Source organism: Oncorhynchus keta, chromosome 28 (assembly GCF_023373465.1).
Source record: "Oncorhynchus keta strain PuntledgeMale-10-30-2019 chromosome 28, Oket_V2, whole genome shotgun sequence".
Lineage (NCBI taxonomy): Eukaryota > Metazoa > Chordata > Actinopteri > Salmoniformes > Salmonidae > Oncorhynchus > Oncorhynchus keta.
The window spans coordinates 49,079,853-49,098,571 of NC_068448.1; the positions used below are offsets into that span (position 1 = coordinate 49,079,853).

Here is an 18,719-nt window from a genome sequence, read left to right on the forward strand (position 1 = left end):
CGGCAGAGAGAGCTGGTGTGAAAACAAACAGAAACAATGCGTGTATGATCTTCCTAATGACACTCCAGCCAGCCCCGATACCTGGATCAATTCAATTAGCCTGAGAGTCCTGATGAGCGCAGCCACATCTGGTTGTATATTCGTCTGCCCTTTCTTCATTTCCTTAAATGGACAGGCCGCTTGGGTGATGAATGGCCAACGTATTGACCACTCCAGGCCATATTTCTCCTCAAAGATGGAAACCTGATGGGCGAAATGCAGATGGGATTGACTAATTAAGCAGAAGAATTGAGCTCCAAGGGAGACAATGAAGGGGTGGAGAATGGCGGTTTAACTTTTCTTTTGTGACAGTTTATGGTTCTAAACGGTTCCGAATGACGAGTTTAATACAAAACAAACGTCCACTTAATGGAAATGTCTGGGCATGTTGGACGGGCAGCTCACAGTTGCGTTAATTGAAAGTGTGTTAGTGAGGAACGGGAATTGTGGCAAGATTGAGCACTCTTTAATGGGCTGCCTGTAAACAGTCAGCTGGGTGGAGAGAGGGGGCCTAGCAGGTTTGTAGGGAGTAGGGTTAGCAGGCATGCAGGATGGGGGGAAACTGGAGAAATGGAAGGATTTGGTTATCTGGGTGTGGCCCCCTCCATGAATACGCATCTGGGTTTTTATGTTCAGTGTTTGTCATTAGGGAGATGCAGGTCAAGAGTGTGGGGTTTAGATTCTGGTAGTGGGAAAGGGAAACCTCGGTGCGGCCTGGTCAGCATCTATCCGGACACTGTGTGGTCATGGAAACCCTACATGGGGCTTTTAGGAAGCCCTACATTGGGCTTTTATTAGATGGATGAATTAGAGCCGGATGGAGGGATAGATAACTAGATGGCGAATCAGATTGATGAATGCTAGGATAGTGTGGATAGATGGGTTAATTCATGAAGTGAAGATGGATGGATAAATGAATAAATAACTAGATGGATGGGTAGAAGACAGACAGATTGACTGTTACAGAGCAGTTTAAGCTAACGTTGTACTGTGTTGTATGTAGAGTCATGCACGGGTCAGCTTTTTGGAGCCGGCCACATCAATTCCGAGCCCCACCCGGTATCTGACATCAGGACAGATTTTTCTCCACAACCTGACCCACCTGCATAGAATTGTTCTGAGAGCCGATTCGTGACCTGCCAGATAAAACATACATTTCTTTAGTTGCTTTTATGACTCCAGAGTATTAAACTGTTAGTGTATTCCCTGCATGAATGCATTTGTCTGCATGTCTATTCAGCGTTTGGATAAAAGGAAACCATGCCACGAATTAAGAACGATAGGCCTATGTTTTTATTTTCACGATGCGATGCGGCACATTGACAACTCAGATCTCTTTGAAAAAGAGCCTTCTAACTAGCCTTCTACTCACCTAATGAAAGCCTATAGCCGACATAACAAAACAATACCATGACATTCAATATTTAGATAAATAGTTTATTTGAAACTTAAATCAACAATTCCCAGGATCTAATAGGCTATAGGCTGCAAAAATAGCCTACATTTAGTAGGCTACTCAAACTTTTACCAGCCGCACCGGTTAAAATTTTATATGGCCTGCATATGGTCAGAAACTGGTACGTACGCGCAATGCTGTCGGGGGTACATTATTTTAAATATATATATATATATATATATATATATTTTTTTTTTATATATATATTTATATTTTTATATTTATATTTATATATTTTTTTATATATATATATATATTTTTTTTTATATGTATATGTATTTTCAAACAGTCTTTCAACAGGTTTTTTTCTCACCTGAGTAGCTTCGTTTCACTGCCAAAAATAATATGAAACCATCTAGTGTTCAGCGAAATAACAACACAATGTCAAATACAGGTAGCCTAGTCAAATAATTAACATCCAAACACATTAACCGTTACTCTCTCACGGGAATTCCACTAAGGGTCCGTATGTAGACAAAAGTAACTGCTGCTCATGTTGGTATCTGTACTGATGGCTCAAAAGCCATGACAGGGAGACATAGTGGAGTGGTAACCTGCATGCAAGCAGTTTCTCCCGACACCACTTGGGTACACTGCAGCATCCACCGGAGAGGCTCTTGCTGCCAAGGGAATGCCTGACAGCTTGAAAGACATTTTGGACACTCCAGTGAAAATGGTTAACTTTGTTTAATCAAGGCCCCTGAACTCTTGTGTATTTTCTGCACTATGCAATGATATGGGCAGCGACCGTGTAACGCTTTTACAACACACAGAAGTGCTCTGGTTATCAAGGGGCAAAGTATTGACAAGTTTTTCTTACTTGAGAGACAAGCTTAAAGTTTTCTTTACTGACCATAAGTTTTCACTTGTCATCATGCAAGCGGTCAGACGAGTTTCTCACACGACTGGCCTATCTGGGTGATGTCTTTTCTCACCTGAATGATCTGAATCTAGGATTACAGGGGCTCTCCGCATCTATATTCAATGTGCGGGACAAAATTGAGGCTATGATTAAGAAGTTGGAGCTCTTCTCTGTCTGCATTAACAAGGACAACACACAGGTCTTTCCATCGTTGTATGATTTTTTTGTGTGCAAATTAACTCAATTTACGGACAATGTCAGATGTGATATATGTCAGATGTGATATAGCGAAGCACCTGAGTGAGTTGGGTGCGCAATTACGCAGTTACTTTCCCAAAACGGATGACACAAACTGGATTTGTTATCCCTTTCATGTCCTGCCTCCAGTCCACCTACCGATATCTGAACAAGAGTGCCTCATCGGAATTGCAATAAGCGGTTCTGTGAAAATTGAATTTAATCAGAAGCCACTGCCAGATTTCTGGATTGGGCTGCGCTCAGAGTATCCTGCCTTGGCAGAACGCGCTGTGAAGACACTGATGCCCTTTGCAACCATGTACCTATGTGAGAGTTGCTTCTCGGCCTTCACTAGCATGAAAAATAAATACAGGCACAGACTGTGTGTGGAAATTGATTTAAGACCGATTCTCTCCAATACAATCCAACATTGCGGAGTTATGTGCATCCTTTCAAGCACACCCTTCTCATTAACCTGTGGTGAGTTATTCACAATTGATGATGAACAAATAAGGTTTTATATGTAAGATGTTTAAATAAAGAGCAAAATTACTTATTATTATAATATTATTATTTGTGCCCTGGTCCTATAAGAGCTCTTTGTCACTTCCCACGAGCCAGGCTGTGACAAAAACTCACACTCATTCTTATGTTTAATAAATGTATCGTATAGTGTGTGTGGCTGACCCTGGTGCTAGAGGGGGTACACAGCTGGAGGTTGAATGTTTGAAGGGGTACGAGACTATAAAACGTTTGGGAACCTCTGGTCTAAATGAACAACAGCCTGAATAAAATATAATTTTTATCTGATAATTAACTGAATTATCTTAAACAAATACCTACTTGCACTTTTGCAGACTGTGTATCCATCTACTGGGTGGTTGTCCTCCCTGTCCACTGACTACAAAATCCTTCCAACCCGGGGATTTCACTTCCGCAGCACCTGTTTCCACGATGGTGTATTTCACCATCATAACCATCATTCACCATCATAATACACAATGGTGTATTTCACCATCATAACCATCATTCACCATCATAATACACAATGGTGTATTTCACCATTTTTCTTTCCAATTCTCCTGTTAGCCATTTTCGTGTGTGAGCTAGGAGTCAGGGAAAATAAACTTTGCAACATATTGTTGCGTGGCAGAAGGGAACATAAGCACTGCACGTGGACAAATTAGGCATGTTTCAGCACCACACATAATGGACAGTTCCCTGCTCCATTCTCACTGCATGGCTGACAGCCTAAGCCTAGGCTATGTCTGCCTCGCCGCTCACGTAATGGAATTTGCAACACAATTCAACACAACAAGCTCCTGGCTTTTTATCTTAATTTGAAACGTTTTCGAACCGCAATATAATTGTTCCGAACTGCGAGCCTCCCAGAGGGAAGGAAGAATGTTTTCATTTCACCCGCCTGCTGATTCAATTTTTTTGTTGCGGGACAACCGCGGGGAACCGTGGTTATCCGACCAGATGCAGGACTCTACTGTATTGTTGTTGGAGACGAGGAAAAATAAAGGATGTTCTATTTTATTCTATTCTAGTGGGGATGGAGCCTCCACAGCTGTCTGTGTCTGAGGAGAGACACTTGGCCATCCTGACTGAGCTGCCCTTCGTCGTGCCCTTTGAGGAGCGAGTCAAGGTGCTCCACATTTCAGTCCTTTATATTGCTCCATGTACTTGTTATAAAAACCGAACCCTTGAGGAATAGTCTGTACAACTGACTTAATTTTCACCTCATTTATCAATGTGTCACTATATTAGTTATTCTAGAATTCGCAGGACATTACCTCTCAGAAACCAATTGAAGAGAAAACAAGCACATTGTTTTATCATCTTTATTTACTACCTCCATTAGAAATAGTCCATGTAGTCAGTATAGATGTCCTATAAAACCTGGCTTGGCTGTAGGTAGTCATTTATACCTGCTTGTCCCTGGTGAAGATCTTCCAGAGACTGATATACGCGGACAAGCGGGACGTCCAGGGAGACGGGCCGTTTCTGGACGGGATCAACGTCACCATCAGACGGAACTACATCTACGAGGACGCCTACGACAAGCTCTCCCCAGAAAACGGTACATGGTTAGGCTGAGGAGGAATACAGCTTGGTTAGAAGGGTAATGTCTCGGGCTACGTCCCAATAGTCTCTCCTTTCTCCCAAAGTGTGCACTTGTTCACTTCCGTTTGGATGGAAATTACTGGTATAATAAAGTAGTGAACGAGTGCACATTTTGGGACGCAGCCTCAGTTTCTAATATTTGTGGTCCATAAAATCCAGATTTTGTCGTTGAGGTTATAGATCCCATTAGAAATGAAGTTTAGCTTTCGCATCGGTCTCGGGACTGTGGGATTTCACGAAAGCATAATTGTGATTATTCGGACGGATCGCATAAAGCGTGAAATCAGTTATTTTAAGTCCCCTCTTTTGTGTTTGAATTTAAAAGAGCACTCGTTTGGCCATATGATTAAAGCGAGTAGTAGGAGACCTTGCCTTGGAGGGGCTGAAAACGATATAATTTGTGACTTTCTATAACTATGCTGAAACGTGACCTCTTTTAATACGCTTTGATTTGAATATTCCTCAGGTCAGAGAAATCATGCCTCAATGTGGAAATGGGAGAAATAAAAACGCTAAAATAGATATTTTCCGTTTTGTCCCTACATATACAGTAGATTTCTAGATTGTAAGTGTTAATAACATAACATAACATGCATGTATATTTCCATGTAGACTGTGCTTCTACTTTGAGTAGAGTACTCTGATCTTTCAAAAGAGGTGTCAGAATAAGGGAATTGAATCTAACTTTTTTGTCATTTTTGTCATTTCTGGAAGTAAAATATAACAGGCCTTTTCGATATATTATATTTCTATATTTTCTGTATTAACTTAATTTCCTCCCGTGTCCCCTGTATCCAGAGGCGGACCTGAAGAAACGTATCCGGGTGCACCTGCTCAACGCCCACGGCCTGGACGAGGCGGGCATTGATGGAGGGGGCATCTTCCGTGAATTCCTCAACGAGCTGCTCAAGTCAGGCTTCAACCCCAACCAGGGGTTCTTCAAGACCACCAACGAGGGCCTTCTCTACCCCAGCCCCACTGCCCAGATGCTGGTGGGAGACTCCTTCGCCAGACACTACTACTTCCTGGGACGGATACTGGGGAAGGTAACGTTATCAATATAAACATTTTTACGTGTTTTATTGGATCGAGGAGAGACAGTGGAAAGATAGTGTTTCACAAAGGCAGTGGGCCGGATTCGAACCCATGCCGACGCTGGGCAAACGTGTGCTGTTGGGGGGCTAGACCACCCAGGCTGCACTGGGAAAGGTAAAGCTGTCTATTTCCAGGTCTCTGTAAAAGTCAGTGTTCTTGTGTAGTCAATATAGTGTAAAGTGGAGCTTCTAGCTAGGTTCCATTAACTTGTCCAGTGCTCTCTTTGATGATATCTAGAACGTTTGAAAAGAAGGTAGATTGCCTGCCATGGGTGGGTTTCCATTGAGCTGTCTTATCTAAAAACAGCAGGACATAATGACGTTTCACCTGAAGAAAAAAATTCCCCATTATCCATTTAAGCAAATTGCCGTTCTGCCCTTGAGCAAGGCAGTTAACCCCCAACAACAACTGCTCCCCGGGCGCTGATGACGTGGACGTCGATTAAGGCAGGCCCCCCCCACCTCTCCGATTCACAGGGGTTGGGTTAAATGCGGAAGACACATTTCAGTTGAATGTACTCAGCTGTGCAACTAACTTTCCCTTTCCCATAAACTGGCGATGGCCTGTATGCCTGGCCCACCTATTGGTTTCATAAAAAAATAATATATATATATATATGTTTTTATTTAACTAGGGAAGTCAGTTAAGAACAAAATGTTATTTACAATGACGGCCTAGGAACTGTGGGTTAACTGCCTTGTTCAGGGGCAGAACGACAGATTTTTACCTTGTCAGCTCAGGGATTCGATCTAGCAACTTTTCGTGTACTGGCCCAACGCTCTAACCACTAGGCTACCTGCCGCCCCATGTCTCAGGTAGCCTGCAAAAGCCAGCATGGATAGTAGTAGGGCTAATCCCATTTAGTCGACTGGTCCATTGTTTGGTCAATATGCTGTTGGTCGACCAAGATATTTTTTAGTCGAGCAGTAGCAAATATATAGAAAGAAATGATGGCACACGAGAAACCTGTCTGATTCACGCCTGTGACTGGACTAATCCATTGCGGAGGCCTCGGAGATGGCACCCCAGTATCACCAGTAGTACATTTACCGTTAACTCCAATCCTTTCTACGTTTGTTAGTGCATTCAGTATATTATTGTTAGTCTTACTGTTGTAATTGTAGGAGTGAACACGTTGTTTGCAGAGCGCACAACCTTAATTCCATTTAGGTGTTGTCAATTTATTCATTATTTTGTTTGAAGCACTCCTGTCAATCTTGAGTAAGGACACGCTCTTTATTATGCATAGAAGTAGGCCTAGGCTACCTGGCCAGCGCACAAATGTAGGCCTAGAAATGTGCCCACTCGGGGATCTGATACTATTTCTGATTGTCTTAACTCACCATCACTGTGGAGCTTCTCAAAGAAATGTTTTATTCATCTTAAACAGTAATTTAACAAAGTCTGTTTTTACATTAATTGAGAATGACAATATTTCCTCAACCTAGCCTATTGGAAAAATCTTTCTGGCACTCTCCCTTTCGATAACCACTCAGCATGGGGGGGTGTCATGCTCTGGTCAGGTGGAAACGTCATAAAATAGGCCTACCTGATTACTTCTTATCCCTTGCGCAAATAGCCTACAGCTATGCGTGTCCGGAGCACACTGGCGCAGGAAACTCTTGAGGGCCCAAAATACTTCATACAATGTTGCAAGTTTGCTAGCACAAGCTTCAGGCTGACCAACTTAATAGTCGATACAATGTCTAAAGTTCCTTGACGATGTGATTTATGGGATATTTATTTTTATAAGGATATTTTCTACCTGCAGACTGCAATGTTTTTATTTGTTGGCTTTATGTAGTATATTTTTACGTATTGGCAATGGCAATAGAAGTTACGTTTAGATTTGTATCATTTTCATTTAGATCGAATTTTGATTAACCACATGACATTGATTTTGAGATATGAAGACCTTGTTGAAATGAAATTAAACTGGCACGCAGATCAGTAGAAACGGTACGATAACGTGGCACTCCAAAGGAAAGGGCTGCCGACCACTGGTGTAGCCTATTACCAGCAACTTCAGGAGCTTAAAGGCAGAATCTGCAAAGGCCAACAGCGGAGGGTCGGGAATAGTTATTTTTCTTCTTCTGGTTAGGCAATATCGTTTTATTTTTAATCGCAATGCTTAAAGCATTAGACAAGTTCAGTAGCCTAAATATAGTTGATTCTATTCAAACATAGGGTGTGTCTATTATATATGGAAAAATAAACGTTTTAACAGAACACAACAGTCGACTTTTCAACCAATATTTTTTGGGATCAGGGACAAAAAATATTTTCCATTTAGGCCATTCTAATAAATGTGTGTGCCGACTTATCGCCACGGTCTGTGACATGGTGCAACTTGCACTCATAGGCCTGGAGTTCTGAACCAATTTGATGGTGAAACTTCAAATTGCAATGTGAAGCAATTCAGTCATTCTTGAAAGTCAAGACAATCCTTGTCTTGCAAAAGCATTTAATTTTTTAAATTATTTTTTAAAATAAATGGATAATGCAAGCAGTGTGCATTTAGAATTAAATGTTGAGTGGCACTTATAGTTATGTGATAACATCACGTGCCTCGCGTACCTTCAACATTTTTCTGCAATAATAATCTGTTTGAAAAACACAATTTCCATAATTTGTCGCAATAAAGTTGAACAAAAGAAAAATCCACTCCGGCGAACTGATAAACATTTATTTGATCTTTGGAAAATTTCTCCTGCATCTGCTGTTTCCATTACAAATGCTTGCGACATTGCATTTGTGGAATAAACCTGGGTCAATGGGAACCTGCCTAATGTCACAGACAATGGAAGAATGAGATGCTAAAGTACTTGCAGCGGGAACTCACCAATTTAGAAATGAGGGAAGACTCACCCAAGGGTGTAGTTATTATCACCAGGTATCTTCAAGCGTTAACGGAAACAACAAGCACCTCTAATGTTGTAATTAGATGGTAAACCAACCAATGTGTGTAAGTAGATGGTAGGTAGGTAAACCGACCAACGTTTGATGAAGTCTAATCAGTTAATGAGATGTGAAATGTAGTCGGCAACACCGCGCTCCAGTACCTCTGTGAGGGGGTTCTGGCCTGCCCTCTTGTGGTCCTTCTCTGAGGGTCACACTGTGCCCCAGACACCAGCAGATCATCTGGGGTTGATCAGAGATCACTACCAATGAGGCTGCCCTAACATTGAATAACAGAGGTACAGTACAGGGACAAGGCTGATTCATTATAACATGTTATGGTTGTTAGTATTTCAACTTGACTTCAAAGGTGTTTGGTGTCCTTGATAATTATTATTTTATGTCCAAGAATGTGACCAGTTTGAATGGAATAAGCTATAGAGCTTGATCCCGAGTTTGGTTTATTTACCCTACAGCATGTGCTGTTGATGGCTTTATTTTCCCTTCCCCCTTTTCCCCTCCCTGATGGCACAATTTATTAGAGCCTAATGTTTTTAAATGTTCTTTAATGCATGTGCTGGCTGATTGTTTATCGAGATGCTGTGAGAGAGAGAGTGTGTGTGTGAGTCGGAAGAGGGGTCATCTCATTCTCAACGGGAGAAGAATGACCTCATGACAACCGGCCCCCTCTCAATATGGCCTTCAATTAGCCGGTGATTCTTTCCTCATTGTTTGTGGAGCGATTGCATTTGGCCGGGCGCTAAATCAGCGCCAGCCTCCCGCCGTCAGGGACATAAATAAGCGGTCAAAGCATGTGGTAATAGCATTTTGATCTGAAAGTCCTCTCTCTCTCTCTCTCTCTCTCTCTCGCTCTCGCTCTCGCTCTCTCGCTCTCTCGCTCTCCAAGATGGTCCCGTCCACTCGTCAGAGCACCATAACTCCTCCTGGGCTTTGGCCCTAAATAGCACCCTATTCCCTTTTTATAGTGCACTACTTTTGACCAGTCATATGGGCCCTTGTCAAAGTAGTGCACTACATAGGGCTTCAGGGTGCCATTTGGGACTAGGCCTGGTCTCTCTCTGTATTCGTCCCACTCTGAAATGGCCAGTCAGCTGCTAGCAGCATGCTCTGCTCCCCCCTCCCCTCTCACTACAGCTAATGGCTCAGGCAATAAAGGTGGGGGAAATTATTTAGAATCTGGCTTTCAATTAACCCTACCTAAAGTTCTCTTTCTCCATAAATATGGGCTTGTGAGTGCTCGTTTGAGTGGTATATTGATATTTGTTTAGTGCTGTTATTGGCGATGAACCGGGAGGAAAGATGGAACTGTTATAGATTAGGATTGCATCACTGCTGCGCTGAGATGCGTGGTACACACGCCAGGGCCTATGGGACACAGGAGATTAATATAGTTAATGAATGGCCTCCCGGCCTGCCATTGTTGTGGAGGTAATAATGTATTGTCGTCAGGAGTGGGCCTGTTTGGGGTACTCACTGAAATGGGATTGGACATCACAATATGGGCTATCGCTCTTCCTAACTTGTCCTCCCAACTGACATGTATAAAGGTTGACTCCACAAACAGAAACCACATAACATTACAGACCACATGAGTATATAATGAGAATGAAAGCATATTGAATTCGCATAGCCTTCAGTATTGTATCTCTCTAGCATCTGGATTCTAAGGGAAGGTTGCTGGTCTCTCACTGTTCTCTCTGGCATCAAAAAGCAACCATGCAATGTCCACTAAAAAAGGGCAAATCACCTCAAGTTAACGTCAAACCAAATTATTGAGTTGATTTGGTCATGAAAAAAATATATTCATGTTGCTAAAGTTTGACTGTGTTTGGTTTACAGTTCCTCGTGGCCCATAGACTGATTTCAGAGTGAGGAACCATCCAAGTTGTAAAATACTGAACTTTTTAAGATGCTGTGCCGCCTGGTTGCTGTTTTCCGAGCCCTTCTTCTTCCAGACTCTTTTGTTGGGCTATTAAAGAGAGAGGTCTCCTGTTGCCAGTCTCACAGCTCCATATCACTGTCCAGCCAGGCTCCCAGTAACCTTCAGTAGGACGTGTGGATCAGACTGCCCCCCTCCCCTCAAATCAAATCAAATTTTATTTGTCACATACACATGGTTAGCAGATGTTAATGCGAGTGTAGTGAAATGCTTGTGCTTCTAGTTCCGACAATGCAGTAATAACCAACAAGTAATCTAACCTAACAATTCCACAACTACTACCTTATACACACAGGTGTAAAGGGATAAAGAATATGTACATAAAGATATATGAATGAGTGATGGTACAGAACGGCATAGGCAAGATGCAGTAGATGGTATCGAGTACAGTATATACATATGAGATGAGTAATTTAGGGTATGTAAACATTATATTAAGTGGCATTGTTTAAAGTGGCTGGAGTTGAGTCAGTATGTTGGCAGCAGCTACTCAATGTTAGTGGTGGCTGTTTAACAGTCTGATGGCGTTGAGATAGAAACTGTTTTTCAGTCTCTCTGTCCCTGCTTTGATGCACCTGTACTGACCTCGCCTTCTGGATGATAGCGGGGTGAACAGGCAGTGGCTCGGGTGGTTGTTGTCCTTGATGATCTTTATGGCCTTCCTGTGACTTCCTGTGACATCGGGTGGTGTAGGTGTCCTGGAGGGCAGGTAGTTTGCCCCCGGTGATGCGTTGTGCAGACCTCACTACCCTCTGGAGAGCCTTACGGTTATGGGCGGAGCAGTTGCCGTACCAGGCGGTGATACAGCCCGACAGGATGCTCTCAACTGTGCATCTGTAGAAGTTTGTGAGTGCTTTTGGTGACAAGCCAAATTTCTTCAGCCTCCTGAGGTTGAAGAGGCACTGCTGCGCCTCCTTCACAACGCTGTCTGTGTGGGAGGACCAATTCAGTTTGTCCGTGATGTGTACGCCGAGGAACTTAACATACTACCCTCTCCACTACTGTCTGTCGATGTGGATAGGGGGGTGCTCCCTCTGCTGTTTCCTGAAGTCCACAATCATCTCCTTTGTTTTGTTGAGTGTGAGGTTATTTTCCTGACACCACACTCCGAGGGCCCTCGCCTCCTCCCTGTAGACCGTCTCGTCGTTGTTGGTAATCAAGCCTACCACTGTAGTGTTGTCCGCGAACTTGATGATTGAGTTGGAGGCGTGCATGGCCACACAGTCGTGGATGAACAGGGAGTAGAGGAGAGGGCTCAGAACGCACCCTTGTGGGGCCCGAGTGTTGAGGATCAGCAGGGTGGAGATGTTACCTACCCTCACCACCTGGGGGCGGCCCGTCAGCAAGTCCAGTACCCAGTTGTACAGGGCAGGGTCGAGACCCAGGGCCTCGAGCTTGATGACGAGTTTGGAGGGTACTATGGTGTTAAATGCTAAGCTGTAGTCGATGAACAGCATTCTCACATAAGTCTTCCTCTTGTCCAGATGGGTTAGGGCAGTGTGGTTGAGATTGCGTCATCTGTGGACCTATTGGGGCGGTAAGCAAATTGAATGGGTCTTGGGTGTCAGGTAGTGTGGAGGTGATATATGGTCCTTGACTAGTCTCTCAAAGCACTTCATGATGACGGAAGTGAGTGCTACGGGGCGGCAGTCGTTTAGCTCAGTTACCTTAGCTTTCTTGGGAACAGGAACAATGGTGGCCCTCTTGAAGCATGTGGGAACAGCAGACTGGGATAAGGATTGATTGAATATGTCCGTAAACACACCAGCCACCTGGTCTGCGCATACTCTGAGGACGCGGCTGGGGATGCCGTCTGTGCCTGCAGCCTTGCGAGGGTTAACACGTATAAATGTTTTACTCGCGTCGGCTGCAGTGAAGGAGAGTCCGCAGGTTTTGGTAGCGGGCTGTGTCAGTAGCACTGTATTGTCCTCAAAGCGAGCAAAGAATTTATTTAGTCTGTCTGGGAGCAAGACATCCTGGTCTGCGACGGGGCTGGTTTTCTTTTTGTAATCCGTGATTGACTGTAGACCCTGCCACATATACCTCTCTTGTGTCTCCATTACTCACCCCATCCATCCACCTGGAACACCCACCCTGCCCCCTCATGATAGTGCACTGCACCCAAAAGCCCTGTATTGTTAGCCCTGACCTGCCCTCCAAACTCTCTCAGGGTGGCTGAAGTTTTGTGTGTTTGTTTGCACCCCTCCCTCACCCTCCTCTGTGCTCCCAAGTGCCTTTCCTCATTGATCTACCCGGTCGGACTAAAAGTTCCCCTTCAGAGGTGTCCAGGTTGCACCCCTGATTGATAGTGATGCGTTTGAAAGGCATTATATTTTGATTGATTCTTAATGTTGTAAATTAAGGGATTTATTTGGCAGCTAACAGAAGGCAACCTGCAATGTTGTCGGCGTTTATTCTCCCTGATGGCGCCGCGATCTGTTTTAATTGCGTTGCCACTGCACTCACTTATATTAAAAGGGGACGACGGTCCATAATTAATCAGTTTTATCCCGAGTCATTTTGGCACAATTTCTGGCAATAAACACCCATAAATAAAGCGACCGAAAAAAGAAAATGTATACCACAGATTTTTACTCTTCCCCCATACAGGTCTACTTATTGCCACCTCTTCCCGGCACCGTGTTGTTATTGATAGGTTTCAAGGGGGCACGCGGCGCATATGGTCAGGGAATTCGTAGAGGCTCCCTGAGAAATGCTGAGTGGATTCATTTGCATAAAAAATAGACTGTTGTTTGAAGTTTCCCAATTAACCTGTGTTTAGAAAATAGCCAGGGATTTATGCCTGCCTATGTGTTTTAAGATGCATGCATTATGGAAATGGTGTAGATTTATAATCCATTTAGCTGATGTGGTCAGGATTTTTTTTTTTTTGTGCAATCATTTATAAGGACCTGTATATTTAATGCTTGGAACGGGCTCTTTCTTTAGGACAATTCCAGTACATTAGCTCCCTGTTTTATGAGCCACCTGCTTGGCCATGGTTCTTAATGGCAGCCCAGGTCAAGGATAGAATTGACATTGATAAAGTTTGAGGCGGGCAGATTTGAAAGCCTGTATGTTTTAGACAGATTATGTTCTTGTGTTGCGCTCTTGCGCCGATGTGAACTGATTTACTGCGTTAAACGCTGTCACATCTGGTGTTCCCGTCACTCTTTTAACAATGCGTGGCGTAATGGTTTTTAATTGAAAACTGCAAAGATGGCTCATCTTTATCCATTGTTGTTAGTTATTGATTCTTCTCTTCACTGTTCTGCCACTGGTTATGTTAGTCTGATTTGTATGACTTTATCATGGCCTTATTTTTATCATAAGAAATAATATATGCCATTTAGCAGATGCTTTTATCCAAAGCGACTTACAAAGCATACATCTGCACATATATTTTCGTATGGGTGGCCACAGCTGGAATTGAACCCATGATCCTGGTGTTGGAAGCACCATGCTCTACCAACTGAGCCAGACAGGATCACATCATGTTATCGTGACCTTTTGACCAGAGTTAATCTATGACCTTGACCTTTGTTTCCTGTCTCCCTATAGGCCCTGTATGAGAACATGCTGGTGGAGCTGCCATTTGCCAGTTTCTTCCTGTCCAAGCTGCTGGGAACCAGTGCAGACGTGGACATCCACCACCTGGCTTCGCTGGACCCCGAGATGTACCGCAACCTGCTCTTCCTCAAGAGCTACGAGGACGACGTGGAGGACCTGGGACTCAACTTCACCATTGTCAACAACGACCTGGGAGAGGCACAGGTGTGTGTGTGTGTGTGCGTGGGTGTGTGTTTTGGGTGGGTGTGTGGGTATCCATGTGTGTTTTGTGGGTGGGGTTAAATAATTCACACACCACCACTCTCAGTATTATTCTCTCTATCATCTTTGATTGCCAGTGCCTCTTCCTCATTCGTGCCTGTTTCTGTGGCCTTGTCATTCTGTCCTTCAGTCCCTTTGTCCTGTTCTCTCCTTCTTGTCGGCCTCTAGCTGCCACGCTCCCCGCTCCCTCACTCCCTCTATACGCTCTCCCTGTGAGGTGTTAATAATTCATTTCCCTCACATTGTCTGTATTTGGCGCTGAGAGAGATAAAGCACGTCGCCCGCTCTCGCCCTGACTGCTACCGTGCAGCGGGGAATAGAAGGCTCTATGTTGACCGTTCCACCAAACGGGCCTTCGAGCAATTATCTTGGAACACGCCTGAGAGGCGCAACTTTTGCCACTTTAGCACGTCCGAGCCTGGCTGATTTGACAGAGCGGGCCTATTCAGTGCCCTCTGGTCCCCCTCACCAGTCTCCCCGGGCTGGGTTAAGCACTCTATCCACTCCGCCTGTTTGCTCAGGGCCTTAGCTTTTCTTATTAGCTCCTCTTTAAACAGGCTTGAACAGTGTCGTTAGAATGTAGCCCGTGTTTGCAAATAGGGCATAGCAAATACAATACCGAAAACAATTTGCGGGAGATTAGGCACACACTCAGAGGCAGACTGGCCTATACATGCCCTCAGGAGATAGTCAAAGCAAGCAAACAAGATAAAGACGGCCATTCGCATGCAATAAGGTGTGGAGTCAATATGACCTGGAATCGCGTAACGTTACGGATTCAGAATGACCTGTTTGTTGACAACATTGTAGATTCGATCAGTTTCTGTATTACCTTTTGACTGAAATGTTGTTAAATTAAAGGTAATATATAGAGGTCGACCTATTAACCGGAATGGCCAATTAATTAGGCCCGATTTCAAGTTTTCATAACAATTGGAAATCTGTATTTTTGGACACCGATTTGGCAGATTCTTTTTTACATTTATTTTGTATTTTTTACACCTTTTATTTAATCTTTATTTTACTAGGCAAGTCAGTTAAGAACACATTCTTATTTTCAATGACGGCCTAGGAACGGTGGGTTAACTGCCTCGTTCAGGGGCAGTACGACAGATGTTCACCTTGTCAGCTCGGGGGATTCAATCTTGCAACCTTACAGTTAACTAGTCCAACGCTCTAACCACCTGCCTCTCATTGCACTCCACGAAGAGCCTGCCTGTTACGCGAATGCAGTAAGAAGCCAAGGTAAGTTGCTAGCTAGCATTAAACTTATCTTATAAAAAACAATCAATCATAATCACTAGTTAACTACACATGGTTGATGATATTACTAGTTTATCTAGCGTGTCCTGCGTTGCGGTGGGTATCATTGCTCCAATGTGTACCTAATCCTAAACATCAATGCCTTTCTTAAAAATCAATACACAGAATTATCTATTTTTAAACCTGCATTATTTAGCTAAAAGAAATCCAGGTTAGCAGGCAATATTAACCAGGTGAAATTGTGTCACTTCTCTTGCGTTCATTGAACGCAGAGTCAGTGTATATGCAACAGTTTGGGCCGTCTAATTTGCCAGAATGTTACGTAATTATAACATAACATTGAAGGTTGTGCAATGTAACAGGAATATTTAGACTTATGGATGCCACCCGTTAGATAAAATACGGAACGGTTCGGTATTTCACTGAAAGAATAAACGTCTCGTTTTTGAGATGATAGTTTACGGATTCGACCATATTAATGACCAAAGGCTCGTATTTCTGTGTGTTGTTATGTTATAACTAAGTCTATGATTTGATAGAGCAGTCTGACTGAGCGGTGGTAGGCAGCAGCAGGCTCGTAAGCATTCATTCAAACAGCACTTTCGTGCGTTTTGCCAGCAGCTCTTCGTTGTGTGTCAAGCATTGCGCTGTTTATGACTTCAAGCCTATCAACTCCCGAGATTAGGCTGGTGTAACCAATGTGAAATGGCTAGCTAGTTAGCAGGGTGTGTGCTAATAGCGTTTCAAACGTCACTCGCTCTGAGACTTGAAGTGGTTGTTCCCCTTGCTCTGCATGGGTAACGCTGCTTTGAGGGTGGCTGTTGTCGTTGTGTTTCTGGTTCGAGCCCAGGTAGGAGCGAGGAGAGGGACGGAAGCTATACTCTTACACTGGCAATACTAAAATGCCTATATGAACATCCAATAGTCAAAGGTTAATGAAATAAAAATCGTATAAGGAGAAGTAGTCCTATAATTCCTATAATAACTACAACCAAAAACTTCTTACCTGGGAATATTGAAGACTCAAGGAACCACCAGCTTTCATATGTTCTCATGTTCTGAGTAAGGAACTTAAACGTTAGCTTTCTTACATGGCACACATTGCACTTTTACTTTCTTCTCCAACACTTTGTTTTTGCATTATTTCAACCAAATTGAACATGTTTCATTATTTATTTGAGGCGAAATTGATTTTGATGTATTATATTAAGTTAAAATAAGTGTTCATTCAGTATTGTTGTAATCGTCATTATAACAAATAAAATGTTAAAAAAAATGTCAGATTAATCGGTATCAGCTTTTTTTTGGTCCTCCAATAATCGGTATTGGTATCGCCGTTGAAAAATCATAATCGGTCGACCTCTAGTAATATAGATACCTTCTACAGAAGGGGTTTATTACTGGGAAGTATCTTACAACCGTGTACAATAAGAGCAAGCTGCCTATAGCTGACTAAAGTACCCTTTTGTGGTACTTAATTTTCTCTTTAACCCACTTTGTAGAGCAAACATTTTGGGGGGGGGGACATGCCCCCGCACCCCCTTAGCTGTCAAGTATTCACATTATTGAAAATGGTTACGATTTTTGGGAACACAATGATTTTAAAAGTATCATAAGCTCCTAAATGATCTGGATTATTTCACTGATTATTTTGTCCTAACTCCTCCAAAACCATTCAATCGATTTACAAACTACTCCAGGAAGGGGGGAGAACAGAATTTGTGACCCAAAAGCTCAACAAACTATAGCTGATGAAACAGGTTGGTGGAAGAATCTTGTGCCAAACTTTTGATGGTCCAGCGGCTGTTCATGGACCATACCAAAGCCAGGAACAGAGAACTGGTCCTTATCCCTAGCGCACTGTCCCATCTTAGGCCTGCGAAACCGACACCTGGGTCCCTTAGCCTGATCAGCGATTTCTCCCCTTGCTTCACTGGTACCCTCAAACAAGCTGTTTGGGCCTAAACACTCTAAAGTGCTAGTCTTGTGTTCAGCATTCTTGAGAGTATGCCTCCATTGACACAATAATATTACATGCTCCACTACCAAATTTCTACTTTGCATTTTGCGTAACACTTGATTGACACTTTACCTGTGAACACACGCCCTGACTCTGTTTTCAAATTGAGAAAGGAATACCCTCAGTAAAATGTGTTCAGGGTGACATGTTCCCTCTCTCTCCTGGTTGCTTTCTACGTGGCTGTGTGATAAATGCCTGTATGTCTGACGGGTTCTTTCTTCCAGGTGGTTGAGCTGAAGCCGGGAGGGAAGGACATCCCTGTGTCCACGGCCAACAGGATAGCATACATCCATTTAGTGGCTGATTACCGACTCAACAAACAGATCAGGCCCCACTGCCTGGCCTTCAGACAGGGCCTGGCCAACGTGGTAAACCTGGAGTGGCTGCGCATGTTTGACCAGCAGGAGATCCAGGTAACTTGGATTTTCACTCGGTTGGCAAAATTACCAGGATTACTGGAAATTCTCAGAATTTTGGGAAAATTGCCTGAATTTTGCAACTCTATTCACATTACTTGCACACATAAAGATACATTTCTAATTATTCATCAATCTTTGCTATCCCACTACAGGTTTTGATATCTGGAGCTCATGTGCCCATTTGCCTTGACGACCTGAAGACGTTTACAAACTACTCAGGTATGATCGCATTATGGATGGTTTATAAAACTTTATTGTACGAAACCAAACTACTTAGGCTCAGTCATAATGGTGAAAATGATATCGAAGTGATACTCAGTTACTAGTAGTAAGAGTAACTGCTTTTGTAATTGTAATGTGTTGACCACCCCTCATCACTGTCAAACGCTCCCTAAAAACACTTCAGTGGGCAGGCCTTTCTAATCGACCTGGCCCGGGTATCCTGGAAGGATATTAACTTATTTCCGTCAGTAGAGGATGCCTGGTTATTCTTTAAAAGTGCTTTCCTC

At 43.3% G+C, this 18,719-nt stretch overlaps 1 protein-coding gene across 1 annotated transcript in view; it reads left to right on the plus strand.

Annotated features, from left to right (window-relative positions):
- The window catches only part of LOC118361536 (ubiquitin-protein ligase E3C-like), a 42,352-nt gene that overhangs the window by 14,764 nt on the left and 8,869 nt on the right, over positions 1 to 18,719 (plus strand). Inside the window, exons 17-22 of the mRNA XM_052483221.1 lie at positions 4,148 to 4,245; positions 4,548 to 4,680; positions 5,523 to 5,770; positions 14,239 to 14,451; positions 18,016 to 18,204; positions 18,363 to 18,429. Of these exons, the coding sequence (XP_052339181.1) occupies positions 4,148 to 4,245; positions 4,548 to 4,680; positions 5,523 to 5,770; positions 14,239 to 14,451; positions 18,016 to 18,204; positions 18,363 to 18,429 (948 nt within the window). The remainder of the gene's footprint in view (positions 1 to 4,147; positions 4,246 to 4,547; positions 4,681 to 5,522; positions 5,771 to 14,238; positions 14,452 to 18,015; positions 18,205 to 18,362; positions 18,430 to 18,719) is intronic.